The 15,498-nt window shown below is 35.9% G+C and overlaps 1 protein-coding gene across 5 annotated transcripts; it reads left to right on the top strand.

The window, feature by feature from the left end:
* Positions 1 to 146: 146 nt before the first annotated feature.
* On the top strand, positions 147 to 14,399 carry LOC136052190 (ferric-chelate reductase 1-like). Of its 5 annotated transcripts, none has more exons than XM_065742119.1 (17): positions 147 to 168; positions 1,173 to 1,352; positions 4,401 to 4,596; positions 4,817 to 4,953; positions 5,808 to 5,902; positions 6,545 to 6,695; positions 7,525 to 7,704; positions 8,630 to 8,728; positions 8,937 to 9,084; positions 9,633 to 9,749; positions 10,418 to 10,533; positions 10,803 to 10,889; positions 11,688 to 11,785; positions 11,898 to 11,956; positions 12,770 to 12,913; positions 14,026 to 14,087; positions 14,194 to 14,399. In XM_065742119.1, exons 3-17 carry the CDS (start codon positions 4,401 to 4,403, stop codon positions 14,284 to 14,286), a joined length of 1,782 nt encoding a protein of 593 aa, XP_065598191.1. In that variant the 5' UTR covers positions 147 to 168; positions 1,173 to 1,352; the 3' UTR covers positions 14,287 to 14,399. The 5 variants fall into 5 exon arrangements, with proteins under 5 accessions (XP_065598191.1, XP_065598207.1, XP_065598182.1 ...); XM_065742135.1 differs by lacking the exon at positions 147 to 168 and adding an exon at positions 237 to 249 and having other exon boundaries at positions 9,696 to 9,749; XM_065742110.1 differs by lacking the exon at positions 147 to 168 and adding an exon at positions 237 to 249.
* Positions 14,400 to 15,498: the final 1,099 nt, after the last annotated feature.

Raw genomic sequence — 15,498 nt, 5'->3', positions numbered from 1 at the left:
TCACCACTCCCGGCTCTCGGAGGCAAGAAAAATCCCGTAGCCGTGAAGCCACGTCCTACAGACCCGTGCCGGAGCAGCGAGTAGGGCTGTGCCGCTGAGGCCTCTTCCGCCGGCGGGTGCCTCCCCTCGGGCAGCTGCCCGCCCCACAGCGCAGGGCGGAGCCGGCAGGTGAGGGGCGGCAGCAGCCGGCCGTGCTGAGCAGTGCTGCGGGAGGGAGCGGACTGCGGGTGCTGCTGGCTCGAAGCATAGGTATAGGGGACGTTTGAAAACTGTTTGCGCTTAATAGAAAGAATGTCTGGAGCACTTACGAAGCAAATTGAAATCTGGCCGACTTCTCGAAACACCTTTGAAGTGCCGCATTTCACACAGGTGTTTCCGAATCTTAGAGAGCTTGTTTTCTGTAATGAGATTTAAACGCTAAATAGAAGCTGTAAAAGTAGACTCGGGCTTAATGCACTGGAGAGCGCAGCACTCGGAGCTCCTCTGGTGTCCTGTTTGCTTCTTAGTGTTGTAACTGTTACTTTCTTACTTTGTTTTGTTGTTAAATATGCAGGGGCGATAACTGAATGAAAGCTGTTACAGCTGATGCTCTAGTTGAAATTGTTGGGGTTACTGAAATAGGGCCAAACCTAGGTCAGCCTGCAGCTCAGTTAAGAGAGCTTTTTGCATAGGTACAAGTTTGCAAGGTTGGGGTCTTAACAGTTTGTATAAAGAGCAGCTGTTCAACAGAAGATTAATAAAATAATCGGGGTGAAATCCTTTGTTCTTCTGCATTCTTGGTAGAAGATATGGGGGTAGGAAGAGGGGAAAAAATACAAAGCTTTAAGGTGTTCCCTTTTCATGAATGCTTATCCCTCTTCTGAAAGAATGTATCATTTCAATATAATCTAATAAGCTATGAAGTTATGCTTTAAATTTGTTATACTTTGAGCAGTAAGGTATGAAAAGGTTATGGTTATTTATTTATTTATATTATCCCCATAACTGCACCAGAAGATAATTGCATGAATAACTTAATATGAAACTGCTCTGTGGAAGCTCAAACCAAAAGAAGCTGCAGGGGTAGTGCTTCGTTACAGCATCATGCACTTCAGCTGAAGTCTAGGAGGTTGTGGGCTTAGCTGGGGGGAGGCAGATGTGTGTCTTATCACTCATAAATGTTTCCTTTCTAGTATCTGCATACAGATTCTCATTGCAGAACTTCCTCTGATCCTGGTTATGATAAAGGTTAAAACTAAGATGCAAGTGAAGTAGAAGTTGCTAAAAGTGCTATATGTTTTCTTACTGCAAGTAAAAAGCCAAAGGCAATTTTATTTAGACTTCATCACTGTGCCAGAGGGGTTGGCTGTAATGTAAGTATCTGTGTTTAAATTTATAAGAGCTTGTTTAGAAAGAAGTCTTGAATTCCTCTTTGAATGTCTTCAGTGTAGGAAGGCCATGAGGATGAGGTGTGTTGGTTTTGTCACCGTGTGGGTATAGGTGTGTGTTCCTTTTTTCATTTTGAGAAGTATTAAGTTATTGTGAATGTGAATACTATGTTTTCTGCTGTTGCTCATGCAGCTATTCTGAAATGACATTTATGTGACAAGGAGAAATTAACCCCAGTTCCTTCTCTTAGAGGGAAAAATGACTCCCGAACAGTATGGATCTCTGCTTCTGCTTTGTAAGAATGTTTCAGACATTCATGTCTGTCTTATTTCTCCTCTCCCTCTCTAAAACTATTTTCAAGTTTCATACTATGCAGCTCATGAAATTCTGTTAAATAGTTGAAAGACAATTTCTGCCAAGAAATCCTGTGTTTGTGTAGGCACTGTACACTTAAGTAGCTGAGCTGCCAGGGCTTTCTAAGCTGTCAGTGCCTTCAGGGTCTAGGAGCCTTTTCCATGTGGGAAGAAGCAAGCTTAAGGTATGCAAATGCATGGACCTTACAGTTCCTTGTGTTTTCTTCAGAAACATGCTGATAACGCAGAAACATTGCTGTACAAGTACTGTGTATTTATAGATAACCACCCCAAGAAACATCTCTTTAGGTTTTAATTCTTCAGTTGTTTTGTGATCAGTTTTGAAGCAACACGGTAAATATCCAAATCAGGGTACTAAATTAGCCAGCTGAAGGCAAGTAACTATGATTTCTCTTTCCTCCTTTCCTTCTTGATGGATAAGTGAAGATGCAGTTGCTTTTTTTCTTTAAAATTCAATAGGTTTAATGTATCCATCTTAAAGACAATTGAAATCCCTCCTGTGTTCTACACAAAGCCTGTTGGATAACTTTACTAGCAATCCAGTTACTAGCTGAAGCCATGAAGCCACATTTATTTATTTATTTATTTATTTTGAGATTTTTTCCTAAAGATACAAATCGATTATTTAGCAGCAGTGTGATTGATGTTATGATAGTGTTTCCTGTCTTCGTTTAGTATGTTTTACTGTGTAAGTAGAGAATATGGAGTGACAGAATATGTTTCCAGGTTAAAAGAGACTTCTTAAGGCAACTGAGTAACAAGTTCAAGGATAAATTTTTATCTGGAAGGTGCTTTTCTTTAAAAGAATTCTCTCTAGTCCCGGAAAAAGCATAGATAACGTTACTCTTCCACAGTTAATCCTCTTTCAAAAAAAAAAAAAAAAATTGCTCCTCTGTGTGGTATTTTTTTCAAATTTTGGGGTTGGGAATTGTTTGTTTTTTCTTCTGCAAGGTTTTGAGTTGGGTGAGTCTGCCAAAGAATATTACATGTTCTAAACCCTACCGCACCCTCTGATACTTCAACTAGAATGTGAACCTGCTCTTTTACTTGTCTTCTTGTCATTTGGCTTCATCTCTTCTGGCAACAGCTTTTTTTTTTTTTTTTTTTTTAAGATTTCTCTTCTGTCTAAGCTACTTTAATACCACCATTGTTCTGAAGTGTGGTTTTTAGCCTCCTGGGGACTCCCTTCATATACAAATTTCCTTCAGTGTAATTTATTTTGTTTGTATAGGTATTGGAATTAAAAGAAAACATCAACTTAACATAACATTACAGTAGTACCAATAATGTCATCTAGAGTATCTAAGAAGTTGAGTGATTTTTTTAATTTTATTTTTTTAATCTGGTTCCTGAATTGTAACTGTTCAGTTCTCACTCCCTAAAATACTTGTCTTTGCTGACATCATGTTGCCAAGGAACTCTTAAACTGAAACACAAATACACTATTGCCTTGGATATTGTGGACGCTTAGTACTGAAATTTATAAAGGGTCTAGGAAAATAAATTTCTATTATTCTTACAGTTTATAGGATTAGTGATGTCTCTCTCTTTTGACTTTTAGATATCAGAACTCAGCTTGAAACAGAGCACTGTGCCTTTCTTATCTTCACAACCATATGTGCTGTCAGGGAACTTCTTAACCTGATGTTTCTTATCGCTTAGTGCAAAATGCCTCCTCCATAAAGCAGGTTTATTTGCCTGGTACATGTTCCACTGGAGCTGATATTCAACTTTTTTTTCTAAGGTTTGGAAGGATGGTATCTTAGTTCTCCCACCCCAATGAACATAAAAATTCTGGTTGAATTGTTGCTTTCTACAAATACTGGGTGCAACTGAACAGTTATCATAGCTTTCCTGAAAACAGTATTATGTTAGGGCAAATCATCACATAATTAATGCTGGGTTTAGGGGTTCTTATATCTGTCTTAGGCTACTAAATCACATGACCTCACGTGATTTTTCATGTTCCTCAGTTCTCAAGGAAATCATAGCAATAAATCATATTGTCTGGAGGTTCAGCATCCAAAAGAAGTTCAGAGGTATTCTTTCACTATTGTGATAAACATGTATTTACTTGTCTAATTCCTTATATCAAATTTGGACTCTTCTGCTTTTATGAAATCTTTCTGACTGCCGGTAACTTTAGTCTTCTGAAGAAAGAAGAACATGTCACATGAGAGATCTTTGTCATATGTGAAGAAATAGATGCAAGTTGTGGAAACAAATGGCAGTCTGTGATGATACAGAGCTATGATTAATAAATGAGTGGTAGTGATGTTAGCTTTGTATTTCCTCAATACTGTGGACATTTATACATAAATGAAAAAACATTTTAAATCTATAGATTTTTTTAAAGGACTGGAATATTTTTTTTGAGAATGGTATAGCTGTAGGTAATTTTTTTTTTAGTTATCTCTAAATCTGTTAAGAAAAATAGCCCATCTATTCATCATTAATATTCACGAACATTTAAATGGTCTAAAACACAGTATCTGTGTATGTTTTTGCAAAGTCTGGTAGTTTTTTTCACACACTTTTTTTGTTTTTAAACATGTTTCTAAAGTTTAGGATAGAACTGAATTTTTAAGGATGAGTGGTGACATGTAATACAAATGTTTATTGTATTTAATTGCCTATTAACTCTCATACTTCATTCAGATGGAGCTGCCTGGCCTTGCTTTTGCTGCTTGGATGTTTATTTGCTTCTGTGTATCTGTGGATGGATATCCAAATGGGAAAGTAAGAGAAGCTTGTGCTAGCATGATACCCTGTCATGGAAGCTCTCCACAACTGTCACCTAAGCATGTCATTACAGTTAATGGGACTGAATTTAAACCTGGGGATAGTATAGAAGGTATGGTACCAGTTTTAATTAAGAGTTTAATTAATTGTTTCTTTGTACTGTAGCATGTCTTTACTTGGGTAGCTATGTCAGATGTATGTAAGTAATTGAGTCTTGTTCAATGGATCCCTTCAGCAGTCACTCAGTGCTTGTAAAATGAACTGATCATTGGGGAAATGCTTCCTTTTCCTTCTGGAGAATATTGAAACTTCCTTTTGTTTTGCTTCTTCAGTTCAGCTGTCCGGTCCGGATTTTGAAGGATTTTTCATACAAGCTCGGAATGCAGAAGACTTGGATAGCCCTGCAGTTGGTTCTTTCATATTAGTTGACCAGAGACGTTCTCAGCTTCTGACATGTGGCCATACCATGGTACAGTCTAGTATCTCAAATTGGGGTGTGGGGCACTGAAGTATTTGTACTAGTTCAAATATGTAACAAAGCAGAACAAATCTTTTTACTCAGTTAACTTTGAGCTCAGTAAATTTCTTGGGAAATTGCTATGACTTCTGTCTTATAGGTAATTTTGTTGGACTGTTCTTATGAGCTATTTAAATTCTGAGTCATATAATACTGCTGTAGGAAGGAGTAGCAGACATAATACAACTTGAGTACAATGAATGTAATGTTCTGCATTCATTTCATTGTGCTTGTTCTTAAAAAGATGAGTACATGCTCTACTTGCTGTGAAGAGGAGAGTTATTGATTGTTTTTCATGCATGCTGAGGACAAAAATGAGTGTCTTACAGCAAGGAAAGTTTATGTCAGTTATTGCTGAAATCAAAGGCTAAAACACACATCCTTAGTGTTCTGTCAGCCACTGTTGGTGGGACCTTCTTATTAACAGGCTAGGTCGCAGTCTCCAGTATCTGTTTCAGATAAATTGGCTTAGTCTCGTGTGCAAAAGATTGACTCTGCCCAGTTTTTCAGCAACTAGCTCAAACTTTATGAACTTATTTTATCTGGGCTGTGCAAAGTTCTGAATTTGTCTGGATCATTTTTTTTCCTCCATGTCTGCCACTTAATACATATGGAATCCAATTATTCATTATTGCTTTAAGGCCATGAAGTTGTTGATCATGACTAACTTAAGCTAAGAAGTTTTTGCTAAGTCAGACTACATATGTTTAGGGTAATTAATAAATAACTGCAATATTTATTCAGGATTTAAATTAAAGCTTTTTATTGCATACCCCATGTAACTCTTAATATGTGTATATTTTCAGAATTCAGCTGTCAGTCACACGAGTAAAGCAAAAAAGAAAGTTGTAAAAGTTTATTGGCTTGCTCCTCGAGGTGCACCGAAACATGTCCAATTTCTGTAAGTAAACCTAATGTTAGTTCTGGCATATTAAAATGAAGAAAAAGATACACGTGTAGCATTGTCTGTAGCAAATACTTGCCAGCAACTGGGAAGGATCCCTGGACTAATGGCCTGAATCTACACACTGCTGTGTACGTTAATGCAGATGTTTGTCCTTTAAGGAAAAGAGACTGTGAGACTAGAATTTTATTTTTTTATATGAGAGTAGAATAGAATTCTGCAATTCGGTGCTTATAGTTAACTTATCAATTATCGTGCATATATGGTATTGTAATACACAGTGTGAATCTTTTTCTCTATATGTAAATAAATGGTCCATGTTCCCTTCCAATATACTGTCAGGTTTTGGGTTTTTTTTTTTTTTTAATAATGGATATAAGCTAAGTTATAACAATCTGTGTTCTAAGACTGTTGTCTGTGCTGGAAGCATGGATGTAAGGCACATGCAATAGGGTGCTTTAAAATTATTTTTCCATTGGTATTTTAGATATTTTCCTACTTAAAGCACAATATGTTTGCAATAAGATGGGAGTGTACTGTAGAAGCAGCAAACTGTTTTTTTTTTTTTTTTAATGAAAAGTAACATTCAACTGTTGATGTATACAGTACTGATCATGTGCATGTGTGGGTTTTCTTAAGAGCCACAGTTGTGAAGAAATACAAGACTTTCTGGGTGAAGATTCCCGGTCCTGTTGTTTCTCAGCCTAATGCACCATTCTCAACAACACCATCATACACAACATCAGAGGCTATATCAACATCACATTCAGTTTCCTACTTAACAAAGCCAGTAAGTAATCGTAAACCCAAGGAATGTAACTTCTTATGCTTGTGATGAATGGAATTGATAGTCTAAGAGATTTTCTCCCAAGATTAACAGAAGGGGAAAGATGAAAATGAGTAACTTATGTATTAGAGACTAAGAACATTAGTTGTCCACCTTTTTGCATTAGTTTAATTACTTTGAATTTGTGTGGGTTAAATGTTCACATCACACGTAGGTTAAGTTCTAAATATTCTCTCAACTTTTTAAATGGCAAATTAAACATAAAAATAAATAAATAGTGTATCTGAGAAGAGAGGTGAGAATAGACTTGTTCTAATCTTGATTCCAAACTTCCTATTAAGTAACTGCAGGTTCAGAAAATTTTGATTTCATCAACGTTATTGACTTCTGTTTCTTGAAGTTTCAGTGGACTGAGAAATCATCAGTACTTGATCCAAAGTAACACTGATTTTTAATACATGTATCGTCTCATTGCTTATCAGGGAGGAAACAAAGCTGGTCTTCCTTTCTTTCCTACCCTACAACTGACTTTTACCTTTCAAAATTAAACTAGGAATTTTTATTGGTTTTTTTTTTCTTCAAATTTTTAAGTTACTGAATTAAGTTTTTGGAGTAGGAATGCAATTTAACTAAAAATACATCTTAGTACATAAAATGACAGTAAATTCTACCCTCTGGTAATTGTAGGGGTGAATTAAGAAATTGATATATGTGCAAAGATGGCACTGCTTTCTAGTTCTTTGTATGCTTTCTTCTAGAGTAGGTTAAAAAGGGAGGAATAAGACCAAAAACTCTCATTGCTTATGACGTATTTCTTTGTCTAATATTTTAGTTTAATGCATCAGGTTGTGGAAATACAAAGTTCTGCCTTAGGAACCCTCCAAACTGTGATCCTGAGAGTGCTTCCTGCTTTTTCCTATCCTTCCATCAAGAGAGGAGATCAGTACTTATTGAAATGAGTGGTGCCAGTGAAGGATATTTAGCATTTGCACTGTCCTATGACCAATGGATGGTGAGTATCCTATTCTACTTCACTCGTTACTTTTGTAATCCTAGTAGAGTTTCAGTGGTACCTTAGCAAAACATGAATATGGAGAACTGAAATATTCCTAAATTGCAAACAAAGACATTTTTTCCTTATAGTGCTAAAGGAGATGTAGTGGCCTTTTGTAGGTGGTATGGAATGTTATCTTGAGGCTGACTTTCTGCAGTAAATCTCCCTGTGGACATCTGTCTTCACAGAATCCAACATTAGTAATAGCGCAGTAACTGACTGGAATTCCTGGTACGATCCATCTTGCCTTGCTACCTGGGAGAGAAAAATACAAAGCACTGTTAGACGCTACATTGTTAAGTTTTCAGAAACCATTTGAATTTCAGGATTGTTAACATGAGTGACTCAATCCAATCTTTAAAAAGTGTTTGAAGACTTCTAATTGTTGTTGAAGGAGCAATGCTGCTGACAATTATGAAATCCATAAAATAACAGTTGTACAAAGGAGATGCTTTTTATTTTCATGTTCCTAGTAGAAGAGCACTTTGCTCTTAAATATTTTATATCTATACAGCTATGAGAAACCAATTTTGAGCTAAAGAGTTTTTTTTAATGTTATCTATATCTGTCTCTATCTTTTTTGTTAAATTTAGTAAAATTTTAAATATCTAAAAGAACTTGTGGTAATTGTCACATAGAAGTGGGTGGCTAGAATAAGTCATAATATGCCTGTGTCATCCAACTTAATGTGGCTCCTCTGTAACACTGAGATATTTGGAAGGTGGGAAATAGCTTAAGACAAAGTTTTCTAGTTTTTAAGTCTTCTGCTAGATCACTGACCAACACCACCAATATGCTGATATACTTAATCAACCTACTTTTGATTTTTGTCAGTAGGAGTTTTTACTAATCTATAAATACATATTTCTTTTAAACTTTCCAGGGTGATGATGATGCATATCTGTGTATTAATGAGGATCACCATGTCAGTGTAAGCACTGCTTACCTGAAGGGGCGCAGTTCTCCTGTTCTGGATATAAAGGTACATATGGAAGCATCAAATTTACCCACAAAAATGGTTTTGAAATGAGTAGTCCATGACTGCTTTGTGATTTTACTTTGAAAAGCAGTTGTAAGTAGTAATAGCTTGTGTCACCAACTTGAAACAAGCTCAAGTAGTGGTCTTAAAAGCAATTAAAGAATTGTATTTGTCTGGAAATACTGCATATCAAATGTCTTTTGTTTCACAGAATGCCCTTGAAGATGTGTCATGGAGGCTTGTGGATGGTGTTCTTCAATGTTCTTTTAGAAGGAATATTACTCTCCCTGCATATAAGGGGAGGTTTAACATGAATGCCAGTTACTACATCTTTCTGGCAGATGGGGAAGCTAGTGAAGGTAAATTTGCTTTTATTTATTTATTTATTTTTAACAGCTCTAAGTGAGTTGCCCCAAGATACAGTATCTATAATAATTGGCATCCAAACTAAGGACTGATTTCCAAGCTTGTGTGAGGCATTTTATCCAGTCATCTTTATTGGCTCTTGAATTTACTCTTAAAGTTAAAGTAGTCTTGCCTGTATATTTGTGTTGCCCACTTGATGCTAGCAACTGTTAGCTTCTTTAGGGCTGAGTGCATCCCTTTTAAAATGGAGAGTAATATCAGCAGGAATTATTCTTCACATCTTGTGAGTGTAGGGAAGAGAGCTTTTTTTCTGTGGAGGGATGAATTGATTCCTTTGTATTAACTATATACAAGATAGTTTAGATGACATCTTTTAATTTTGATTCATGTGGCAAGTTCATACCTTATTTCATGTTAGATATTTTGTATGACTATCCTCCATGGTCACAGTAAGGCTTAAATTCATAAATAAGGACTAGGCTAATTTAGTAAGTGTAGTGAATTTCATGTGCCATAATTAAACCACTTTGTCACTGGTTAGGTGGTCCAATATATAAACATCGTCGCCAGCCTCTGATCACCAGCAGAATGTACAATGTCACAGGCATTCCTCAGGATATTGGAGGTTCCCGGTCCCCAAGACTTATCAAGGCTCATGGTAAGCTGCACTTTTTTTATCTTTGGCTTCCAGTTCAAGATATGCAGAGACTAGAGAACTGTTTTCCTCAGTGTTGTGGAGTAGGTATTTCCTCTTGTCTTTCTGTCGTTTGCTTTATATATACTATTGGGTAGCAAGATCTGAGACTGTGAAGGCAGAGTAAAGTTATTGTCTTCCATTTGAAGAACAGTATTGCAAGATTTCCACCCACACACATACATACAGTGTTCTACTTGAAATGTGAAATTTCTCAACTGATAGTCCAGACCCAGTGAAATTGCTGAGAATTATTTTCTCAGTGCAGAAGTGTAAACCAGGCTCATGGGAGAACTGTCACTTATTCTGTTGATAATCTTTTAATAAAGCTCAAGTATCATTTTTCATAGGAACCTGTAACAAAACAGCATTTCTCACTAGTTGAAAACGCACAGTAGTCAGAGCTGCTCCATCATGCCAAAGGTCAAATCTGGTCAGCATCTTTATATGGATGACTCTATCCTTTAGCAAGATAAAATATTATAAATTTTTAGTCTGAATTAGGTGATTAAAAACTTATCACTGTCGTATACTGAACATATATGGAATAAACTATTAATACCACATTGAAGCAGTATTAATACGCAGTTGAATTACCCATGCATAACAGTTTCTTTTTTCCTATTTTTCAGGTGCACTGATGTTTGTTGCTTGGATAAGTACAGTTAGTATTGGTGTTGTTGTTGCACGATTCTTCAAGCCTGTCTGGTCTCATTCATTCCTATTTGGAAAGGAGATATGGTTTCAGGTGGGCAAAATCTCTCACATATCTCTAGCTATATATTCTGTATCTGTAGTTGGCAAAATTAAAACCTACTAGATCTAAAAAATAAGAGCTCAAACTTTTTTCTTTATTTAATCTTGTAGAATAACTACAAACCAGAAATGTACCCACTTCACTAGTGAAAGCAAAGTCCAAAGAGGCAGTTCAGAACATTCTTACCTACAGATCATTAAATATATTTTAATATGTTAGGAAAGTTGTGGAGTTTCCAAATGTGAACTTTGTTTTTCCAGGTGCATCGTATGCTTATGTTGACCACCGTTATGCTTACAAGCATTTCTTTTGTATTGCCTTTTATATACCGAGGAGGATGGAGTAAAGTAAGTGTGTGGCTTTTGCTTTTACCTCTTACTAATCTAAAAGTAGAACCAAATGAATGAGAAGTAGGTCCCTCGTTGACTCAGATATGTTACAACTATTGTCAAAGGAATTTCTGTGAATCTTTCGAGAAGGCTGAGTTCAAATTCTAGCAATGTATATGAGGAATGTTCCCTTCTTAACAGTAAGTAGATAAAATTCCATCAAATTTTCCTTCCTTTCACTTCCCCCTAATGAAGTTCTTGTTTAGTCGAGGGTTCAGGCAGGGATTTGTTACTGTCACCTGTATACTATCTGGTGAAAGGTGATACCAGAAACTGGGAAGTTCTCATTGAATCTCAATTAAAGGTGGGATACAAATGTCACAGTCATGAGTTGACAGCTAGGGAAAATGAATAAATTCTTTTAGAGTAAGACTAGAACAAACAGAGTGAAAAGGGGAAACCAGTACCGGGAGGAATTAAAAAATAGGCCTTTTCTGACTATGTGTGACTGAGGATAGAGAGCTTGCAGTATTGCTGCTACAGTAATACTGATGTTATGTTTAAGTGGAAGAATTTCTTAGTACTACAGAAAGGTGTGGCAAACCCTGAGCCAGATTTATCAGTGCTTCCTTCTCCCTTGGAGAACTAGCTACATTCAGCTGCCAGTTTAAAAACAGTGCTTTTCTACCACATAATTTACTTTTGCTAGCTTAAGTAAAATTAATTTCTGATATTTTTCTTTATCTTTATATGGATTAACAAAAAAACATTACACATTAAACAAAAATCATTAAACAAAAAATGTTTTATGTTTAGCAAGCAGGTTTTCACCCATATCTTGGCTGTACTGTGATGGCTCTGACAATCTTTCAACCTCTAATGGCAGGTTTCAGACCATCTCCTCATGCATCAAGGTATTCACAACTATTAAATAACAATTACAGAAATAATGTATTATTGTTACTGTCTTTTCAACATCTTATTATTATTTCCCAAACATAATAAAATGCTCTTTTCGTTTTATAGGAGGCAATTATTTAACTGGTTTCATTGGAGTGTTGGTACAACTGCTAGAATACTAGCTGGTGAGTAGAGTAATAGTTGTAACTATCTTTTATTTGATATGAAGGAACTCATGCTGTTAATTATCTATACTATTACTCATACAGAGCATCTGTCTGGACATCCAGATGTTGAGATTTTAGCTCATGTGATTTTTTTTTTTTAATGAGGCAGACTATTCTAATTTTTTAATGGAGGAAAAAGTAATGAAAAGAAACATCCAAAGGATTTAACTAGTATCTATGGTTTGTTTTTCCTACTCTCACCCCCTATTTAAGGTAGAGGTTCAGAATGTGTTGTCTTACCTCATGACTTTCACCTCTTAATATGAGCTCTAGGAATTTTTTTCTTCCTCTTCTTCGTGGCTATCTTCTGCACCTTTAAAGGAGAACAAGTGACTTGTAACACCAAAGTGACTTGGATAAATTTGTCATTAGAGAAATATAACACAGTGTTGCAGTGTTATTTAAACAAACTCACAGGACTACGAACTGGTTTTTGTTCTCTTTCTGGAGACAAGGTTCCATAGACAGCTTAAGCATAAAAGACTCAGTGACTGTGGTCATCTTGACAGTACAAAATATTTGTGCTTTTATGGCTGTGAAGAGCACTATGCAGAATAAAAACTATTTTGGGCTCCTGGCCTTCTTCCCTACATTTCCATACCCATTCCACACAACAAAAGCTTTTTAGCTTCATGGACTCTTTTAACCTCACTTCCCCAGAAACTATAGGCTTTTTGTGGGAAATCTGTTGACAAAGGCGTGTTAAGAAATGTATTTTAATTTTCCTGACACAGCACTCAGCATCTCTTCATCTCATTTTTTACTGACTAGTGGTGACTATTTTCTTGGGAATGGATCTGCCAGCACTTGACCTACCAGGCCCATGGGACACCTATACAATGATTGGTTTTGTAGCTTGGCATGTTGGTATTGAAGTTCTTCTGGAAATACACAGCTACTGTCTCATACGTAAAGGTACAAGCCCAACTAATCTTGCTTGCTGAGGTTTGTGATACACAAAAGATCTGAGTGACTTGAATGAAAAGAGGTGTTCTTTTGTTTCTAACTTGCAAGCTGGTGGGAATAACTAGGAAATAATGGTGTATAAATTCATAAGGGAGCAAAAATTTTTTCAAGACCAATATGTTACAGAAAATTAGTCTTTTTATGCTATGTTAAGTGGTAGCTTCTTATTTCTCAAATCACAGTTCATAGGGCAGACTGTAAGGTGTAAGTCTTCTCCAAGAAACTATCATCTTTTGCTATGATCTCTATCCCAGGTGGTGTAGGTACAGCTGAGGTTAATTTGTACAGATTTAGACTACATTTTATTGCTATGATTTTCTGGTATAAATGTGTGTTACTGAATGTGTGGAAAGATGTGAAACAGAAGCACTTGTACTTACACTTTTAGTGAGCAACTGAAAAAATGAAATTCTGACTCCAAAATATCTACAGATGGGCAAGCAGTAGTTTCATTGGAAGTAGTCTTTCTGGCAGGTGTCACTCAAAGGAGGTCATTGTGTACAAGGAAATGACCTGTACCTAAGTTTGAGAGGAGAAATTTTCAGTATTGAAGAAGCTTGATTTGCTAAGAGAATGGTGTGAGGCAGCAAGCGGAAAAGGGGTGATTAAAAAGTGACTTCAGATTTAGTTCCAGTGATTGTTCTCTAGAACTAGAGGAATCAGCCTAAAATGTTTGATCAAAAAATATTCTTGTGTTGACTAATTGAAAATATTTAGAATATTTATTCACAAAATCTACTTACCCTAAAATGAAAAGGTTTTAACTCAGACAAATGTTTTTTTTCAGCTCAGAACTTGTTATCTTGATTCATTCTATTGAAAGCCAAGTTCGCTTTGTCATCTTAATGACCAAAACCTACTTTTCATAGTTCAACTTAGAATCATTATTTTTTTCTGTTGTGAAATTCGTGAAAGGTCAAATGACTTCCAAGTGCTTTTCAAATTTGGTGCTATACAGGAATGAATTACTTAATCATTGGATCAAAACTTCTGCTATATGAACATAAAAACCCCCTTCCTCTTAAGAGCAGATAACTGTATTTTTTTCTTCCACGTAACAGTTGAACTGATAGAGGATGACAGAGTACAGATATTGCAGTCACTCACATCTGCAGAAGCAGAAGTAAGTAACCATTTTTCTATACCTACTGTGAGATTAGATGATGTTTTTTAAAAAAGGTAAGGCTGATAGTTTGTGATGGTTCTTGTTTTCTTCTGTTCTCTTGCAGGGTAATCTGTTTAAACAGATTGTGTTAACCATCTATGTCTGTGGAAATATAATATTCCTCATAGCCTTCCTGGCAGCAATCAACCAAATATGAAACGAGAACTTTGCAATGAAGTATGATGCAGATGAAAAGCATGTAAGGAATACTTTCTATTATGTTTCCATCAACACATTCTTGAAGACGTGGCTGAAGAATAATAGCATGTGTGTGAGTTCAAATCAATAGAATGAACTTCAGTTCAAATCAATAGAATGCTGGAATTCTGCAAAAGCTGTCTTCTGATGTTATTTTTAATGGGAGTCTTTGAGTAAGGAATGAATTTTTTTTTAATAAGTATAGTAAGTATGGTAAACAAGTATAATAATTAACGTGGTTAGACTTCAAAGGCTAAAAGTGAGGAGGTGTACTGAAAACTGTTTTGATAGTCACAGTTCCCCATACCTTTTGGGAATATTACTGGAAAAGCTGAGAAGTGTGATCGCAATTCTATGTTCTAATGACATGGTTTGACAATCTCCTGTTTGTGACAATTTTGTCCCTCACAAAGAAAAACTTACTGAAAAAACTGTCACAAATACTTGAGCTAAATATTGTTTCTTTGCAGTTTAATGCAAAAATTATTCTCTGCTCTAAGAGCAGTGCGCATATACAAACGTATCGGTGTGATAACTTTAGCTCTTTAGTAAGATCACCATTAGCATCACTCAAAATACTGTTTTGTTCCCTTAGAGTGTCCAAACCATAACAAGGAAAGTGTGTTTGCAAATGTGCATTAAAACCTAGTTGGGCTTATCCAAAACTCCCAACAGAAAAAACATGTCTGTATGCATGTGCTTGTTCTGCTTTCTTTGACCACTTGTTACTTCTGAATTGCTGGGCTTATGTGACTTGATTCTTAAAGTTAAGTGGAAATATTTGCTCAGTTATATTGCAGTTGTATTTGCTCTATTGAATGCACTATTGAAAAAATGATTAGGAGTTGAATTGACTTCAGGAAAATGCAGCTCCTTTTAAATGACAATCCTTTCAGCTGGTATGTCTGTCTTGTTCTACTTTCAGAGGCTTTTTTTAGTCAGTAACTAATTTATCTGAATAATATGGTATGGGGAATGGAAGGAGACTATTCTCAACTTCTTTGGTTTCTGGCTCGCTTAGATATTGAGGAACACTTTTAAACTGATATCTTAGAAATTAACCCTTAATATACTAATTATATTATGTAGTACAATGATTTTTTTTTTCAGTTGTAACATTTCAAAATATACCTCTACCACAGGGTGGTTAACCTAGCTTAGAATAAAGGTC

Source organism: Cyrtonyx montezumae, unplaced genomic scaffold (assembly GCF_038088225.1).
Source record: "Cyrtonyx montezumae isolate F1298 unplaced genomic scaffold, pur_monq_1.0 scaffold_1, whole genome shotgun sequence".
Taxonomy (NCBI): domain Eukaryota; kingdom Metazoa; phylum Chordata; class Aves; order Galliformes; family Odontophoridae; genus Cyrtonyx; species Cyrtonyx montezumae.
This window is presented reverse-complemented; position numbering and strand designations above follow the sequence as displayed.